A 16,461-nucleotide genomic window follows, 5' to 3' on the forward strand; every position below is an offset into this window, starting at 1 on the left:
GGATATGTTTTTCAGCTGGTAAAAGGCTGTTTTAGTGATGAATTTAATATGATTGCTGAAGGTCAGGTCTGAGTCTATTAGTACCCCAAGATTTCGAACTTGGTCTTTAGTTTCTAAAGACAGTGACTGAAGCTGTTTTTTTTTTTTTCTTCTTCTTCTTTTTTAAAGAGCTCAGAATTGTTCATTTGGTAGTCTTACCGATTCAACGTCTTATCATCATTGCTCTTTTTGTGTGTGTGTGTGTGTGTGTGTGTGCGTTTGCGTGCGTTTGCGTTTGCGTGCGTTTGCGTGCGTGTGCGTGTGCGTGCAAATACGTATAAATTTATACTCATTAATTCACCTAAAACCTTGTAAATATCCCATTACCCTTCGCCTTAACCAGGTACTTCAGAATCTTGCCAGAGTCGTGAGGTTCAAATGGTCAGGAGACCAGAGAAAAGGTCAGAAAAAATAAAGAGAAAAGAAAGATAAATCAAAGTGAAATCCAGCACCGACCAAACACTTCCTGCCTTCCCCATGGTTACAAAATCAAAGTCTTACGCCAACCCCGGAAGCCTCTAAATTCCAACAAATTAGCGAGATCTCAAGAGACCAGAGGAAATACTAAAGAGAGGAAGGAGGGAAGGATCGATGAGGCAGAGTGAGATCCATAGAAGCCAGTACAACCAATCCATCAAAGTGAAATCCAGCACCAACCAAACCCCTCCTGCGGGGTTACAAAACCAGAGTCTTATGCCAACCCCAGAAACCTCAAACTTCCAATAAATTGAGATCTCAAGTGACCAGAGGAAAAACTAAAGAGAGGAAGGAGGGAAGGATAGATAAATCAAAGTGAGATCCACAGACACCAGCACCCACTGATTCAAGGGGCTGTGGGAGGGAGAGGCAAATTCTGTTTGAGTCTCAGTAGATGCTGGTGCGATGGATCTGGCATGCATAAGGACCACCACCAAAGAAAGAAGCCGTCACCCGCGGTCCAGCAAAGCGAGCACCGCCCCCCCCCACCTGAAATCCCCAGGCCGCCGCAGCACCAAGGCCACCCCCAAGCCACCCGAGCGGACACCGGTCGGCGAGCCGACCCAGATGCCCGGAACACCCCCGCCCCAGCCCCCCGAGCCCAAGGCCGCAGAACGAGGCCCGGCGGGCCCCCACAGCGCCCCACCGGTCCCCAGCCCCCATCCCCCCACGACCCCCCTTCACCCCATCCCAAACCCGCCACCCGCCACGACCCAGGCCCCGCCACCCCCGGCCCCCAAACCCCCGAACACACCGCGACCCCCAACACCCAACCCCCCACCCACCCATACCTCCACCCCCCCCCAAACAAGCCGGCCCCCCCCGACGACCGCCAACCGCCCCGCGAACCCCGCCCCCCGCGAGTCCCCCCCCACCCCACCCCACCCCCGGAAACCGGCACCGGGCAGCAGCGCAGAGAGGGAAGACGTGCCCACCCCACCTCCAGCCGTGCGAAAGGAGCACAGCGGCGGGAGGGGGGGAAGCAGAGGAGGAAGCACCGGGGGAGAGGCGGAACACCAGAACACCGAGCCCGGTGGGAAGAGGCCCCGGTCGTCACGCCAGCGTACTAGTGACACCTAACCCTGTTACTGAGTCCGCCAGCTCGCCGACTGGCGAGCTCTACCCTTACACCGTGAATGTGGCCCCACCCAGTGTATATACAAGTGTGTGCGTGTGGTGCATTAAAATTGGGAGCAGGTGAGTCGGAGCAGAGGGAAAAAATTTCGCCTACTCCGATACACCCGCATCCCCCCAAAAAAATGAATATGTATATGTGTGGTGCATTAAAAAAGGAAATGGAGGGACAAAGTGGTGGGGCAGGGACACAGATGGGGGGGACCACAGTGCTGCCAGGCACTGCAGTCCATCCCCCCTGATGGCTCCCCGCCCCAACTCACCCCTCCCCTTGGACATGATGTGCATTAAAATTGGAGGGGAGTTGAAGGGTGAAGACGTTGTTACCACCCTTCCCCACCCCACCAAGAAATGTGTTGTGTGCCCTATGTGTATATTTACAAAGTGTATAGTGCAAAACTAGTGAAGTGAGTAAGAGGAGCGACCAGCGGGGCCTCACCCAACCCGGCGGGTGTAGGTGGCACGCCCGCCCCCCAGCAGCCCAGCCCCACGGCGTCAAGAAAATTGACTAATTAGCATGCAGTAACACCAAGTGTTGATGCTTAGTGCCCACTAGAAATAAATCTTAAGGAGTTAGTGAGTATAGTGTCGTATAGTGTGGTGTGCTCGAGCCCACTAGCAGCAACTAGGTTCCTGACTATATAAAAATAAAAACAATCAGATACAAAATACCAAATACAGAAGCAGCGAAAACAAAAGTTGTAACGATGTGGTGGCTCTCGTTAACAGGCAGAATCTAGGCAGGATTAAGTTGCCAAATTAAGATTAAAATATTCTATGTACATAGACCATATTTGTTTAAATCTTGATACTTGATTTTTATTTAAGGCAGAGATTTTTTCCATTGAGATATAATTTATTAGTAAGTTTAACCAGTGGTCGATATTTAGAGATTGTTTATTTTTCCAATTGACAAGGATTATTTTTTTTAGCAATAGTAAGGGCTATAAGTATAGATTGAGATTGTTTACATGGTAGCTCAATTATTGTTAAGTCACCTAGTAAACACAATCTTGGAGATAAAGGAAGCCTACATTTAATATATCAGCGAGCTTTTCCAAGATTTTAGTCCAGAAATGCAGCACTGGAGTACATGACCATAAAGCATGAAGATAAGTATCGGCAGTGTTTTGTGAACACTGGAGACAAATGTCGGAGTCAGAGAGTCCCATTTTTTTCATCATATATTGTGTAATATATGTTCTATGAAGTATCTTATATTGGATAAGTTGCAAATTTGTCTGTTTGGTCATTTTAAATACATTTTCACAGATTTGGGTCCAAAAGTCTGGTTCCGGAGCTATAGACAAGTCTTTTTCCCATTTTAAAGTCGGTAAATACGTTTTATTTGTGTATAAAAATAACTTATATATTTTTGATATTTTCTTTATTGTTGTTGGAGAAAGCTTTATAATATCTTTAGCTAAGACAGGCAGTTGGAGCGTATCCTGAAGTGTTGGGATTTGTTTCTTAACCATATTTTTGACTTGCAGATAATGTAAGAAATTTCCGTTTTTTATTTCATATTTTTGGACCAAGTTTGTATACGATATAAACTTATTATCTGAGAAAAGATGATGAAGGTGTGTAATTCCTTTCTGCTCCCATAAGCTTAAATGGAACGACTGATTATTAAGTTGAAAGTCGGGGTTATGCCAAATGGGAGAGAGCCCACAGGGCGCCAATTGGGAGTTTGTAATTTCTAATGCCTTCCACCAGGCAGTCAGGGTGGCGGCTATCATTGGGTTTTTAAAACAATTATGTTGTTTTATTGATTTTGTAATAAAGAGTAAATCTAACAGTCTAAGATTATTACAATCCTTCTGCTCCAATTCCAACCAACAGTTAGTATCTCTGTTGGGTTGTGTCCATAGCACAAGATATTGTAGTTGATTAGCTATATAATAGTACATAAAGTTTGGTGCCTCTAAACCTCCTTTAGATTTACTTTCCTGAAGAGTAGATAGACTAATTTTGGCTTTTTTTTTTTATTCCAATAGAATTTTATGATAGCAGAGTCCAGCGATTGGAACCAGTTAGACGTAGGTTTAAATGGAATCATTGAAAATAAATAATTAATCTTTGGTAAAACTTTCAGTTTTATAGTAGCTATCCGTCCTATTAAAGAGATCGGAAGATTATTCCAGTGCTCCAGGTCACTACGGATGCTATCCAATAATGGTAAACAATTTAAAGAAGTTAATTCAGTTAACTTAGGTGAAATTTTAACCCCTAAGTATTTTAAATTCCCTGTAGGAAAGGAGTAGTGTGGATCCTGACTTGTAGGGTTCCATGAATTTTCTGTAATAGGTAATAATGTTGATTTTGTCCAGTTAATAGAGTAATCTGATAAGTGAGAGAATTTAGTTATTAAGTTAAATGCTTCCCCTAACGAGATAGCAGGTTCTTCTAAATAGAGTAATATATCATCGGCATATAGATTAATTTTATGTTCTATTGTCCCAGAGTGGATTCCTTGGATCCGTCTATCCTGACGTATAGCTAATGCAAGCGGCTCAATAAATATAGCAAATAATAAAGGAGACATTGGGCACCCTTGTCTTGTACCCCTTTGTAGAGTAAAACTCTGTGATGTAATCCCATTAGTAGTAACTGTAGCTTTAGGAGAGTCATATAATATTGAGACCCATTGAATGAATGACTCCCCGAAGCCGAATTTATTTAAGACAGCAAAGAGGAAGGGCAGGTTAACTTTATCGAAGGCTTTTTCTGCATCCAGCGAAATAACAACTGCCTTTTTATCATACCGCTGTGACATACTAATCAAGTTAAAGAGCCTCCTAATATTATTAGTAGAATGACGACCTTTAATAAAACCTGTTTGATCGCTATGAATAATTGTCGAGATTACTGTCTCTAGTCGAGATGCCAAAGCCTTAGCGATAATTTTAATATCGGTATTAATTAGTGATATCGGTCGGTAACTTGACGGGAGGGTGGGGTCTTTTTCTGGCTTTAATAAAAGTTTAATTGCTGCTATATTCATATCTTGACGTATATCACCCTTACTTTTAATTTCAGTTACTACTCTTAGAAATAATGGAGCAAACATTAACCAGAAATGTTTAAAAAATATAGCCGGATAGCCGTCTGGACCAGGTGCTCTGCCATGAGGCATACTGTCTAAAGCACGATACAACTCATCTATAGTAAGCGGGGCATCTAGAATATCTTTATGTTCAGTAGATAACTGAGGTATATTTAAGCTATTTAGGAATACCTAATACCTAATATGTTCAGGATTAGGTCTATTAATTACTGAGTATAGATTTCGATAATAGTTATAAAAAATATGGTTAATTTCTTCTGGTGATTGTGTGCATTCACCATTTATATCTTTAATAGCCGTTATAAGAGATTTTTCCCGATTTCGTTGAAGTTGATTTGCCAGAAATTTACCTGATTTATTATTATGTTCAAAATTATTATATCTCAACTGTTGTATTATAAACTCTGTCTTTTTAGATAACATGTTATCTAACTGTATTTTTCTATTCTGTACTTCCGTCCATATTTGATTATTTGGGTTGAATGCATATTCATCCGTTAGTTGTTTAATTTTATCTTCCAGGTATTTTTCTAATTTTTGATCCTGTTTCTTTTTATAAGTTGAATATGATATAATTTTCCCTCTAATTACCGCTTTCCCTGCTTCCCAGAGAAGAGATGGAGATATATTTGGAGAGTCATTTATTTCCAAAAAATCTGCCCATTCCCTTCTAATAATTTTATCAAACTCTACGTCTTTCAGTAGTGAGATGTTAAAACGCCATATCGGGGGTAGTTTAAAGCTAGAGTCCATTTGTAGCGTGAGGGAGACTGGTGCATGATCACTTATAATTATAGAATGTATTTTTATAGCAGTTTTATCAACAATAGAATTATTTGTAAAGAAAAAATCAATTCTTGAGAATGATCGGTGCACCGCAGAGAAGAAAGTAAATTCCTTCTTAGTTGGGTTTTGAAGTCTCCAGCCATCGCTGAGGCCAAAATCCTCCATATATTCATCTATTACTTTAGCGGATCGTAATCGCCTTGTATATATCGTATTATTAGAATATTAGAATATTAATTATCTATTAATGGGTTTAAGACCGTGTTAAAATCACCTCCAATAACAATAGTAATCTTCCAACTTAATCTTCCAACTTTCAGGCTTCTGAATAATGATCTTTTATTTTGTGATAAAGTCAGGTATCTTGGCCATTTCTTTACGGACAAAATGTCTGATGACGATGATATTTGTAGGCAGCGCCGGGTTTTATATGTACAGGCAAATATGCTTAGACGTAAGTTTTATGCATGCACTAAGGAGGTGAAGCTGTCGCTGTTCAGAGCATATTGTACTCCTCTGTATACGGCCCATTTGTGGTTAAATTATACCCAAACTAGCTTACAAAAAATTAAGATAGCTTATAATGATGCACTGAGAGTACTATTAAATCGACCTCGATGGTCTAGTGCAAGTGAAATGTTTGTAACTGAAAGAGTTAACACACTGCAGGCAACATTGAGAAATTTGATGTTTAAATTTGTCTGTCGGTTAAATGATTCGAACAATGAAATTATTGTACATTTGTCAAACATCTGTCGAAGTGCTATACGATATCAGTCCCAGTTCTGGAAACATTGGTACTGTTGTCTTTTATATAATGCTTCTTAGTGTATATTGATATGTATGTATTTCTGCTTTATTTATTTATTTATTTATTTTTTATTGGTCTGTGTGTGTTTGGACTTCGAGTCTGTAATAAAGCTTCATCATCATCATCATCAATAGTCGAATTTGTTGCTAAATCGAGTAACCGAGAGAAAAATTCATGGAAAAAATCCGGGTCATCTTTATTTGGGGCATATAAATTACCAATTGTATATACTTTATGCAACCAGTCCAGGGTGTCCCCAGCCTACTGCCCAGAGCCAGCTGAGATAGGCACCAGCAGCCCCCGCGACCCTTGTGAGGAATAAGCGGTCAAGAAAATGGATGGATGGATATACTTTATTAATATTACCTGGATAATAATATATCGGCCCTCTAAATCTATTACTATATTATTTAGAGTAAAGAATAAACTCAAGCTGTTTTTTAACAGCAATCCTCTTTTCTTTATTGCCGAAAACAATGAGCTCTGTTTTGTTTTCATTCAGCTGAAGGAAATTTTGGTTCATCCAGTTGTTAATTTGCTCTAGAGAATGACACAATACGTTAATAGAACTGCTGTCATTTGTGGACATTGATAAATACAATTGTGTGTCATCTGCATAACTATGATAGTCAACATCGGCGTTCTGAAGCATTTGACCCAAAGGTAACATATACAGACTGAACAACAGGGGGCCAAGGACTGACCCTTGAGGGACCCCACATGTCATGGCCTTTCGATCAGATTCAAAATTTCCAATGGTCACAAAGTAACTCCTTTCCTCCAAATAGGACCTGAACCATTTAAGGACTGTTCCATTTAATCCCACCCACGTTTCCAGCCTGTCTAACAGTATATTATGATCAATCGTGTCAAATACTGCACAAATACTGGGTAATTATTCTTCATTGAAGTGTACATCAGTCGCGCCGGGAGTGACGTCATGCAACCGACAAATTCGGACTTCGGAGGACCCAGCCTTGTGAATTTGGACACAGGCAGACTATTGCATTACATTTAAGTTTGTGGAACGTCACTCCAAACCAACCCCTCAAAACAATCAACATGCAGTCAACAATCAATAGTTCCATGGGGGAATTATGTCAACAAGCAACACAGCTTATTCTTGCTTTATTTTGGGAAATGCAGTGACTTTAGTCCAGTGAGAGTTGTACTGTGTGTGAGAATTTCAATGGCATGTGGTCTAGTTTTAACAAATGAATATCAGAGCTGACAAAATTCTTTTCAAATCCAGTCTTGGAGAAACATGCAGCCATTCTACGTAGCATACTAGCATTGTAGCACCTTTAATGGAGCTGTCAGGATGGAACAACTATAGATGCTGCGTATACACAAGGAGTGAGATCGGCAGGTATCAAAACAGATGCAGAATGCATTATTTATTCGGAGAAGATGAACATGTGGACACTCAAGTATAAAACTAGGCACTTTCCCCCCTCCCCCACTTCTCATTTATAGAAATCCATAACACAATTCTGATATGCCTTTTGATCCTCTGCTCGTAAAGCTGGACGGCTTTCTCATTAGCCTCCACGTTTAGCGATCCAGGATAGCTAAGACAGAGGAATGGCACAAGATTTAACCATCTGCTTCTCTTAATCCTCCTCCAAATGTTCGAAAGCATTGAACTCCATGCAAAACACATTGCTTCTTGCCACTCCTTTCCCATGATGCAATGCGCGAAACATAAACAATACGTCACACAGGATCCTCCTATAGGATTTTGGACGACATTTGCTCACTGCATGCCGATCTAAGATATCCTATTGTTGGCCCTTGAATGCTCTGAACCAATGGCAGGACAGCTTTTTCATGTTGAGGAAAAAAAACCTTAGGTTTCGGTATGGTTAGGGGTGTCCCGATCCGATACTGATATCGGATCTGTATCCGATAAGGGTAGAGCTCGCCAGTCGGCGAGCTGGCGGACTCAGTAACAGGGTTAGGTGTCACTAGTACGCTGGCGCGACGACCGGGGCCTCTTCCCACCGGGCTCGGTGTTCTGGTGTCCCGCCCCTCCCCCGGTGCTTCCTCCTCTGCTTCCCCCCTCCCGCCGCTGTGTTCCTTCCGCACGGCTGGAGGTGGGGTGGGCACGCCTTCCCTCTCTGCGCTGCTGCCCGGTGCCGGTTTCCGGGGGTGGGGGGGTGGGGTGGGCTCGCGGGGTTCGGGAGGGGTGGGGGTGGTTGGCGGGGCGGGAGGTGGTGGTTGCGGGGGGTGGCGGCTTGTTTGGGGGGGGTGGAGGTATTGGGTGTTGGGGGTCGGGGTGTGTTCGGGGGTTTGGGGGCCGGGGGGTGGCGGGGCCTGGGTCGTGGCGGGTGGCGGGTTTGGGGGAGGCTGGGGACCGGTGGGGCGCTGTGGGGGCCCGCCAGGCCTCGTTCTGCGGCCTTGGGCTCGGGGGAGTGGGCCGGGGCTGGGGCGGGGGTGTTCCGGGCGTCTGGGTCGGCTCGCCGACCGGTGTCCGCTCGGGTGGCGTGGGGGTGGCCTTGGTGCTGCCGCGGCCTGGGGGATTCCGGGGGGGGAGGTGCTCGCTTTGCTGGGCCGCGGTTGACGGCCTCTTTCTTTGGTGGAGGTCCTTATACATGCCAGTTCCATCGCACCAGCATCTACTGAAACTCAAACAGAATTCGCCACTCCCTCCCACAGCCCGTTGAATCAGTGGGTGCTGGTGTCTGTGGATCTCACTTTGCTTTATCTATCCTTCCCTCCTTCCTCTCTTATGTTTTTCCTCTGGTCACTTGAGATCTCCTCAATTTATTTGAATTTTGAGGTTTCTGGGGTTGGTATAAGACTCTGGTTTTGTAACCATGCAGGAGGGGTTTGGTTGGTGCTGGATTTCACTTTGATGGATTGGATGTACTGGTTTCCATGGATCTCACTCTGCCTCATCGATCCTTCCCTCCTTCCTCTCTTTAGTTTTTCCTCCGGACTCTTGAGATCTCGTTAATTTGTTGGAATTTAGAGGCTTCTGGGGTCAGCATAAGACTCTGATTCTGTAACCATGGGGAAGGCAGGAAGTATCTGGCCGGTGCTGGATTTCACTTTGATTTATCTTTCTTTATCTTTTTTGACCTTTTCTCTGGTCTCCTGACCATTTGAACTTCACGACTCTGGTGAGACTTTGAAGTACCTGGTTAAGGTGAAGGGTAATGGGATTTTTATAAGGTTTAAGGTGAATTAATGAGTATAAATTTATACGTATTTGTACACACATGCACGCACGCACGCACGCAAACGCACGCACGCACACATAAACATGCACGCAAAAAATACAAATAAAAAAAAATAAATAAATAAAAATAAGAGCAATGATGATAAGACGTTGAATCGGTAAGACTACCGAATGAACAATTCTGAGCTCTTAAAAAAAAAAAAAAAAAAAAAAAAAAAAAATTGTATCGGGACACCCCTAGGTATGGTATCGGTATCGGCCGATACTGCAAAACTGGGTATCGAAATCGGTATCGGGGGCCAAAAAACTGTATCGGAACAACACTAATATTTACAGGGGGCATACTTTTTTCAACTTCTCCTACACGTTTCATCTAATTTGCTTCAAACTTGACCTGGAACATGTCAAGACCTGAGCCAACAACGGGGAAAAAAATCTTGACTTTTTTCGAAATACTATATGATAAGGGCGGGGCATCAAATTTTGTGTTTAGCAATTAAAGGAAAAAATGATATATTTAACAACTCCCCAGTACATGCTCCAAAAAATATCCCAAACTTGACATGTACGTTTATTGTCTAGGCCTGAAGGTATCTCTATGACAACATTCATTTATAAATACAGCGCCACCTAGCCCTTGAGGCATAAAAAAAAAAATACCCCACATACAGTATTTTGTACAAAATTTTTAAACTAATTCGAAGTGTGATAACTAAGTCATTTATGAATATTTGTTTACTTTCCACCACTCAAAATGTTCACTTGCATCAGACCGATCCAAACATATGTACTTTTTTATTTTTGTTTTATTTATTTTTGATAGCCTCTATGGACAATAAAAGAAACATTGTGCAATGAGTACAACAAGCGATGATGTGTATATATACTTTTACAAAAAATACCAATCAGGGCAACTCATTGCCTAAAAATAAAAAAGGAGACTGATTTTTGCAGATGTTAACATTCACCAAAACCCATTGAGCTTTACACACTCATCACACCTGGCAAAAAAAAAAAAAAAAATCCACATGTAAAGGTTTATTATGCCATTTTGAGAGAAATTCTGCTTTCAATGTGCCAGTACCCCAACATGCCAGTACCCCAACGTGCAAGTACCCCAAAGTGGCCCGGGTTGCGAGGGTCCTTTATAGCTGCTCCCAGCTCTAGTTATTATTATTATTATTTTTATTATTTTGTATACATATTTTATACTACTGCATAGTGTTAAAACTGTTGTTGCACAATGCAATTTTTGTTGACAAGCAAAATAAAAGGAATTTTGGAGGAAAAACATTGTTCTCTTTATGCACAAATCACGTACCGAAACCGAACCGAAACCATAGCCCAAAAACCGAGGTACGGACTGTGCCGTAGGCTACCTGTACCGTTGCACCCCTAATGGAGATCAGCGGCGAGCGGTCATAATAAGCTATTAATGCAGTGCATGCCCAAGCCCTTTAATAAAATCATTGAAAATATTTATCTGTCTGTGTACTGCCTTCTGGTGAAAGGGAAAAAGCATGTTGATTGATATTAATGGTTAGTTTGACGACATGTGATGCACATTTATGATACAGACATAATCATTGATTTTGAATAGTGATAGTGCTTGTACTGCCCTCTGGTGAAGAAAGTGAAGTTTGCGCCTTTGTGTGTTTTGACCCTCGAGTGCTGCCGTAGTGCATTCTACTACAAGCAAAGCTCCTACACGGCTACACAACGAATCCAGTGTTGAAGCTTAGAGAGTTTAATTTTGGCTCCATAAATATCTGTCTGTAAGTATATTATTCTGATGAGTGTTGACCTGTAATGTGTTATTGAATCGGACGTTTAAATTGTTTTTTAAGTTTCAATGTGGCATAAGTTACTAGGCGCTAGTTAGCGTAGCATTTTGATGGTAGCACCCATGTAAAGTAGCATTATGCTAACAGCTATTAATGATCCCGTTTTGTAGGATTTGCAGCTATATTTAGTAAATGATGTGAATCTATATTGTTTAAAACTTTATATAACGTGATTGTAATGTACTTTTATTTTTTGTATGTTGTAGTTTTACAGTTTCATCCAGTAAATTACCAAACAGCAAGAGGCTTCCTGGTCTTTATTGGAAAAGCTGTTCGCTATCTGTAGAGCTAGTTCTTAAACACTAGTGAAGACAGAATAGTCAGTGTCCTCTATTATTCAGTATATATGAAGCTTAATGTGTAATCTTATCTTTATTTTGTGTAGCGCAACACATCAAACACTCACCATCAAAGACGGATTGTTTGTCGTCATCGGAGCACTGAGTTTGGCTCAGCTCTCCCAGCTGTTTATTGATGCTGCGGCTTGGAATGAAAGCCTGAACGTTAAAACAGTAGCTTTCTCCTTGATCCAGATCAGTCAGCTCTATTACACTCGTTTTTGAGATGTACACTTTCTGAAAGCACAGGATGAAGAGAGAAATAATGAATTCATCATTCATTTGCAATTCATGCTGAATTTGATGACGGATGAAGTTTACCTTGCCAGAGCTCTTATTTTTACGATATGTAACTTTATACTGTAGTTTCTCTAAGAAAACGTCTCTGATGTTCAGCTGGCGATTATCTTTAAACAATGCAGTGAGTGGCTCAGTCACAAACAGTGTAGTCTTGCTTTTGTTGTTGCTCACCTCCAGCTTAAAATCAGGTCGACCTATATCAGCTAGAAAAAAAGATGCTGATCAGATGTGGTTTGTTGGCAGAAAAAGTAGTGATAGTTTGTTTGACCGCTCATAAATTGTCAATTTTAAAATGTGACGACAGTTTGAATGTAAAAGGTGATCGAACACTTGTTGTGAGTTGACTGTGTGAAGTCAGTTACTGTCATTACTCAGCCATCAGAACACCTCAGTAAACCTGGGTTGTAATTTCTCCGTTTGTATTGTATAGTGTTTTACAATAAAACAAGATTGGAACATTCAACTGAAGGTGTATGCTGCTTGTTCCATCCATCCATCCATCCATCCATCCATCCATCCATCCATCCATCCATCCCACCCACTACTGTTTAGCAGCATTCACCCATCCACCCAACACACCTTACTCTACCGCTTATCCAGGGTCGGGTCGCGGGGCAACAGGGAACACCAGACTGGTTTTACTATCTCTCTCATGAGTTTGTTTTGATTTTTCAGCCCCTTCACGAGGCATAGCAAGGCAAGTTTATTTCGATAGCACATTTGCTATACAGTGGTACCTCTACTTACGAAATTAATTGGTTCTGGAAGAAAGTTCTTAAGTAGAAAAATTTGTAAGTAGAGATGCATTTTCCATGTAAATGCCCTAATCCGTTCCAAGCCTCCCAAATTTCAGACATAAATGTTTTATAAAGCATAAAAATGCATCAAAACATGTGTAAGGGAAATCGGTCCAATTAATTATTAAATCAATAATTGTTTATTATTAAATTAATAATCAATTGGCTCATTAATTGAAGGAGACTCAAACTTAATATTTAAATTAAGTTGAGCTTGCCTGCGGAGCACCACATCTCTTTTTGATAATTTTATCAGGATAACAGATGAGAACCTCGTTGAATCAGTCATTAAAATGAAGGTTGTGCCCTTACTACAATTTTGTGAGTTCTTTGTTCAGCTTAGAGGTCACTATAAATTGATGAAACACACACACAGTAAACCAGGGGTTGAGTTTTGTGCACGTTTATTCTCTAACCTAGGTGGGATAATCTACTTAGAATTTCAAGAAGCAAAACTAACTACTATGATAGGAAATGAAACGAGAACTAAAATAATAAAAATAATCAAAGGAGAAGAAAAGAAGAAAAGAGAAACGGTCTTAACCAAGGTGATAGATTTCTTAAATCAAACCAACATGGGACCCACAATCAACCTAGTTTGCACCAATTTGTACTAGGGCGAAGGCCTGCAAAGTTGCACTTACAGAGGGGGTTGGTCTCAGAAGCAGGACCCTGGATGGAGACTCGCCAAGCCCGTTTGAAGAAGGGATGAAGAAGGTTCAGTTCAGGAGAGGGAGAGACAGGTCGTCCGGCTGGCCAACTGAGCGTCACGGAGTCAACCTGCTGGCTGGGAAGAGGCCCTCTTGATTGAGGCCTCGGTGCTTGGGAAAAGCACCATCCGTTGAGCCTTTGCAGGGACTAAAAGCAGCGTGTTTCGCTGCGCCTGTCGCTACACGCGATGGCTTCTGTGCGTTGCCGTGTGCTGGAGGTTAAGCTAGCTGGGCTAGCCCTTTGTCTGGCAGCCGCGCCGATGGAGACCAGGAAGGAGCCAAGGAGCAGCGAAGAAGCGGGAGCCAAAGAGCAGCGGAGAAGAGCAGCGGAAGAGAGAGAGCAGCACGCAGGGAGTGTGCTTTTAAATTGGGAAGGCGGCGGCCTCCACACCAGGGGGGCCGGTGAGACCACAGTGGAAAGTTACCAGCTTAGAGAAGGTTTTGGTAGAGACTAATCAGATTGAATCTGGATCCCATGTTTGTTGAAATTCTAAGGTCAGAATTCAATCAATGCAACACGTACAATTGAATACCTCAAATGAAATGTTACCTAGCTTACACTGTTAAAACGTGCATACACATGAAAGTTTAGTGGAGAATCTGCCACTGCAATGGAACATTTTCATGACATTTCATGGAGTCAACATTTCACAAATGGCAAACATAACATTTCATAATTCATTGTTCTGTTGCAAAATAAGAAAGTCAAGTTTCTAAGAAGGCTTTTACAGTCCTGATTTGTGTGTGTGTGCGCGTGCGCGTGTCAATCAGAGCATTTGTCTGTTTGTGGGGGATGTTCTTGTGCTCCCCACCCCCCACAGTGGCATGTTCAGGCCACAGGAGCTCAATTCCTTTGGAACTGAGGTTGCAAAAAGTTACAACCGGCCGATAATCGTTACAGATCCTCCCTTTGGCGATGGAAACGTTCTTCGACAGAACGTTTCGGTCGGCACTTCTAGACGTGGCATCGGCAGGTGGACAGGTGAAGCACAACAATGCAGTTACCAGAGTACAAAGTTGGTGCAAACCCACCCCTCCCCTCCCTTTGCTAAAGCTAGACTCGGCAGTTGGCTATGATGTTATCTTTCCCTCTAGGTCTACACAACGTGTCGTGTATAGAGTGGAAGGGGAAAGTAACAGACGCAACAGGAGAAGAACACGAGAGTGAAAAATAGAAGTCCAATAGTTGTCTAAAGGCCTGTGTAGGAATGTCATGTCAATGTGACTGAAAGGGGGCACTTTCGGTTCTTACTATGACTTTGGATCTTCCTAGGGCAAAAGAAAGCTGTATTAAGGGAGCATGCAGGCCGAGAAGACGTTCTCACAACTGAGCTGTTGATGTATCAAACAGATTAGTGCAGCATGTCAAGTCTCAGCGCGGTCACACCTTGCGTGTGAGCGTGCTCTGGTTGGGACACCGAGAAGAAACAAACTGTCTCGTGGTTAGTTTGGTTCAGCTTAGCGTGATGCTAGGCAGATTGAGGACCAGCGTAGTCCTTTTGGTTGTTTTGTCGGGAGACGGTAGATTGGTAATTTGTTTGCTACGCGTTGTTAGGCAAAAGGAATCTCGGTCGTGACTCGCGTGTTTTGCCATTTTAAAGTTAACGGTGTTTGGACTAACAGCGTTAACAGTTAAGGTTCTTATTTTAAATAAGAAGCTAATAAAAGCAGTAGCTAAAAGCACATTTCTTACCAATCGCTTTAGTCGTTTGGGGAGTCTGCTGAAGATCATTTGAGTCACTGTACACTTTCTAGGAAGTTTGTTTATGCACATGGTGTCATACGTATGAGTGCAGGTGTGCGAATGGGTGAAGCACAAATTTAATTGGCTATTCAATGGCGTTATGGCGGTTAGGTTTGGCCCTAGCCACTTTAAATATGTCGTTAGCGCATTCATACACAACAGCAGCAAAAATGTGTTAGCCATTAGGCGCCAGGGTGTCTGAAACCACTGTTTGGGAAGGGACCGTTTGGGTCCTGCATCAGTTGGAAAGGCAAATGCACCCATAGGTGCCTGATGGGTGGGAGCTAAAAGCTCCAAGTCATCTTGGATGAACCACAGGAAGAATCACAGGTGTATCTTGTACCTGCTGATGGTGGTCAACAAAGGTGGGCGAGGTTCGTCCCTCAATTGTAACCAAGGAAGTGAGGTCATGGAGGTTGGACCTGATTGGCTGGTCCAGTCCTGTTGTGATGACCTCCCTTTGACAGCTATGTGTCATGTCATGGGCGTATGATGTCATGACCCCCCCTTCGGCTACGTGGAGCCACGAACGGCAGAGATGTGCGGTCCACGGAGGAGCAAGAAGAAAGCCCATGACAGGAAGCAAAAGGTGACCCCCAAAAGCGAGTGTCTTGGCATGAACAGGTGAGCCGTCGACAGGCGAACGAGGAAGGCACGCGGCGGCGGTGAGCCACACAATGAGCAAAAGCAAGAGAAGAACAATGGACTGCAAGTTCATTGAAATCAGATAAGTGTTGTTGAGCACAAAGGCTGACAACGTGTGGCCCAAAAGAAGTACTGCAGGCGCGAAAGCGGGGGCAGTAAATGGCAGGGCAGTGGTGCGCACCATCTGCATTGCAAGGGTGGGCAGGGTGGGTAACAAATTGCTCAGAAGCAGATTGCAAAGAACAACCACTGTGTTGTTTGGGTTGTTCGATGACAATTTCAAGTGCGATTTCAAGTTCAAAGTCCGCGGTGAAGCTGAATGGTTTGCTTCAAAAGTGAGGACAACGGCCTCAATTTGTGTCATGCGTAGCTCGGAGGTGCAATCCAAGTCGCATTCCGTAAGGTGGCAGAGTTGTACACCCTGAGTGGGATGTTCAACTTGGCCGAGGGGAGAGCTGGTGTTGCGAAGGTGACCTCTTGAGGGCATCTCGGAGACAACAGGCATGGTCCCCCCTTGAGCTGGGTGAGAGTCCTGGTGTGAGTTTTGTACACTCAGAACAGGTTCACAAGAAGGCTCTGTTA

General features: G+C 43.0%; 1 protein-coding gene across 1 annotated transcript in view; it reads right to left on the minus strand.

Annotated features, from left to right (window-relative positions):
* f3a (coagulation factor III, tissue factor a) overlaps window positions 1-16,461 on the minus strand; it is an 89,358-nt gene that overhangs the window by 36,398 nt on the left and 36,499 nt on the right. The window contains exons 4-5 of the mRNA XM_077508941.1: window positions 12,005-12,186; window positions 11,752-11,920 (exon numbers count right to left, since the gene is read on the minus strand). Of these exons, the coding sequence (XP_077365067.1) occupies window positions 11,752-11,920; window positions 12,005-12,186 (351 nt within the window). The remainder of the gene's footprint in view (window positions 1-11,751; window positions 11,921-12,004; window positions 12,187-16,461) is intronic.

This window comes from Festucalex cinctus, chromosome 20 (genome assembly GCF_051991245.1).
Source record: "Festucalex cinctus isolate MCC-2025b chromosome 20, RoL_Fcin_1.0, whole genome shotgun sequence".
Classification (NCBI taxonomy): domain Eukaryota; kingdom Metazoa; phylum Chordata; class Actinopteri; order Syngnathiformes; family Syngnathidae; genus Festucalex; species Festucalex cinctus.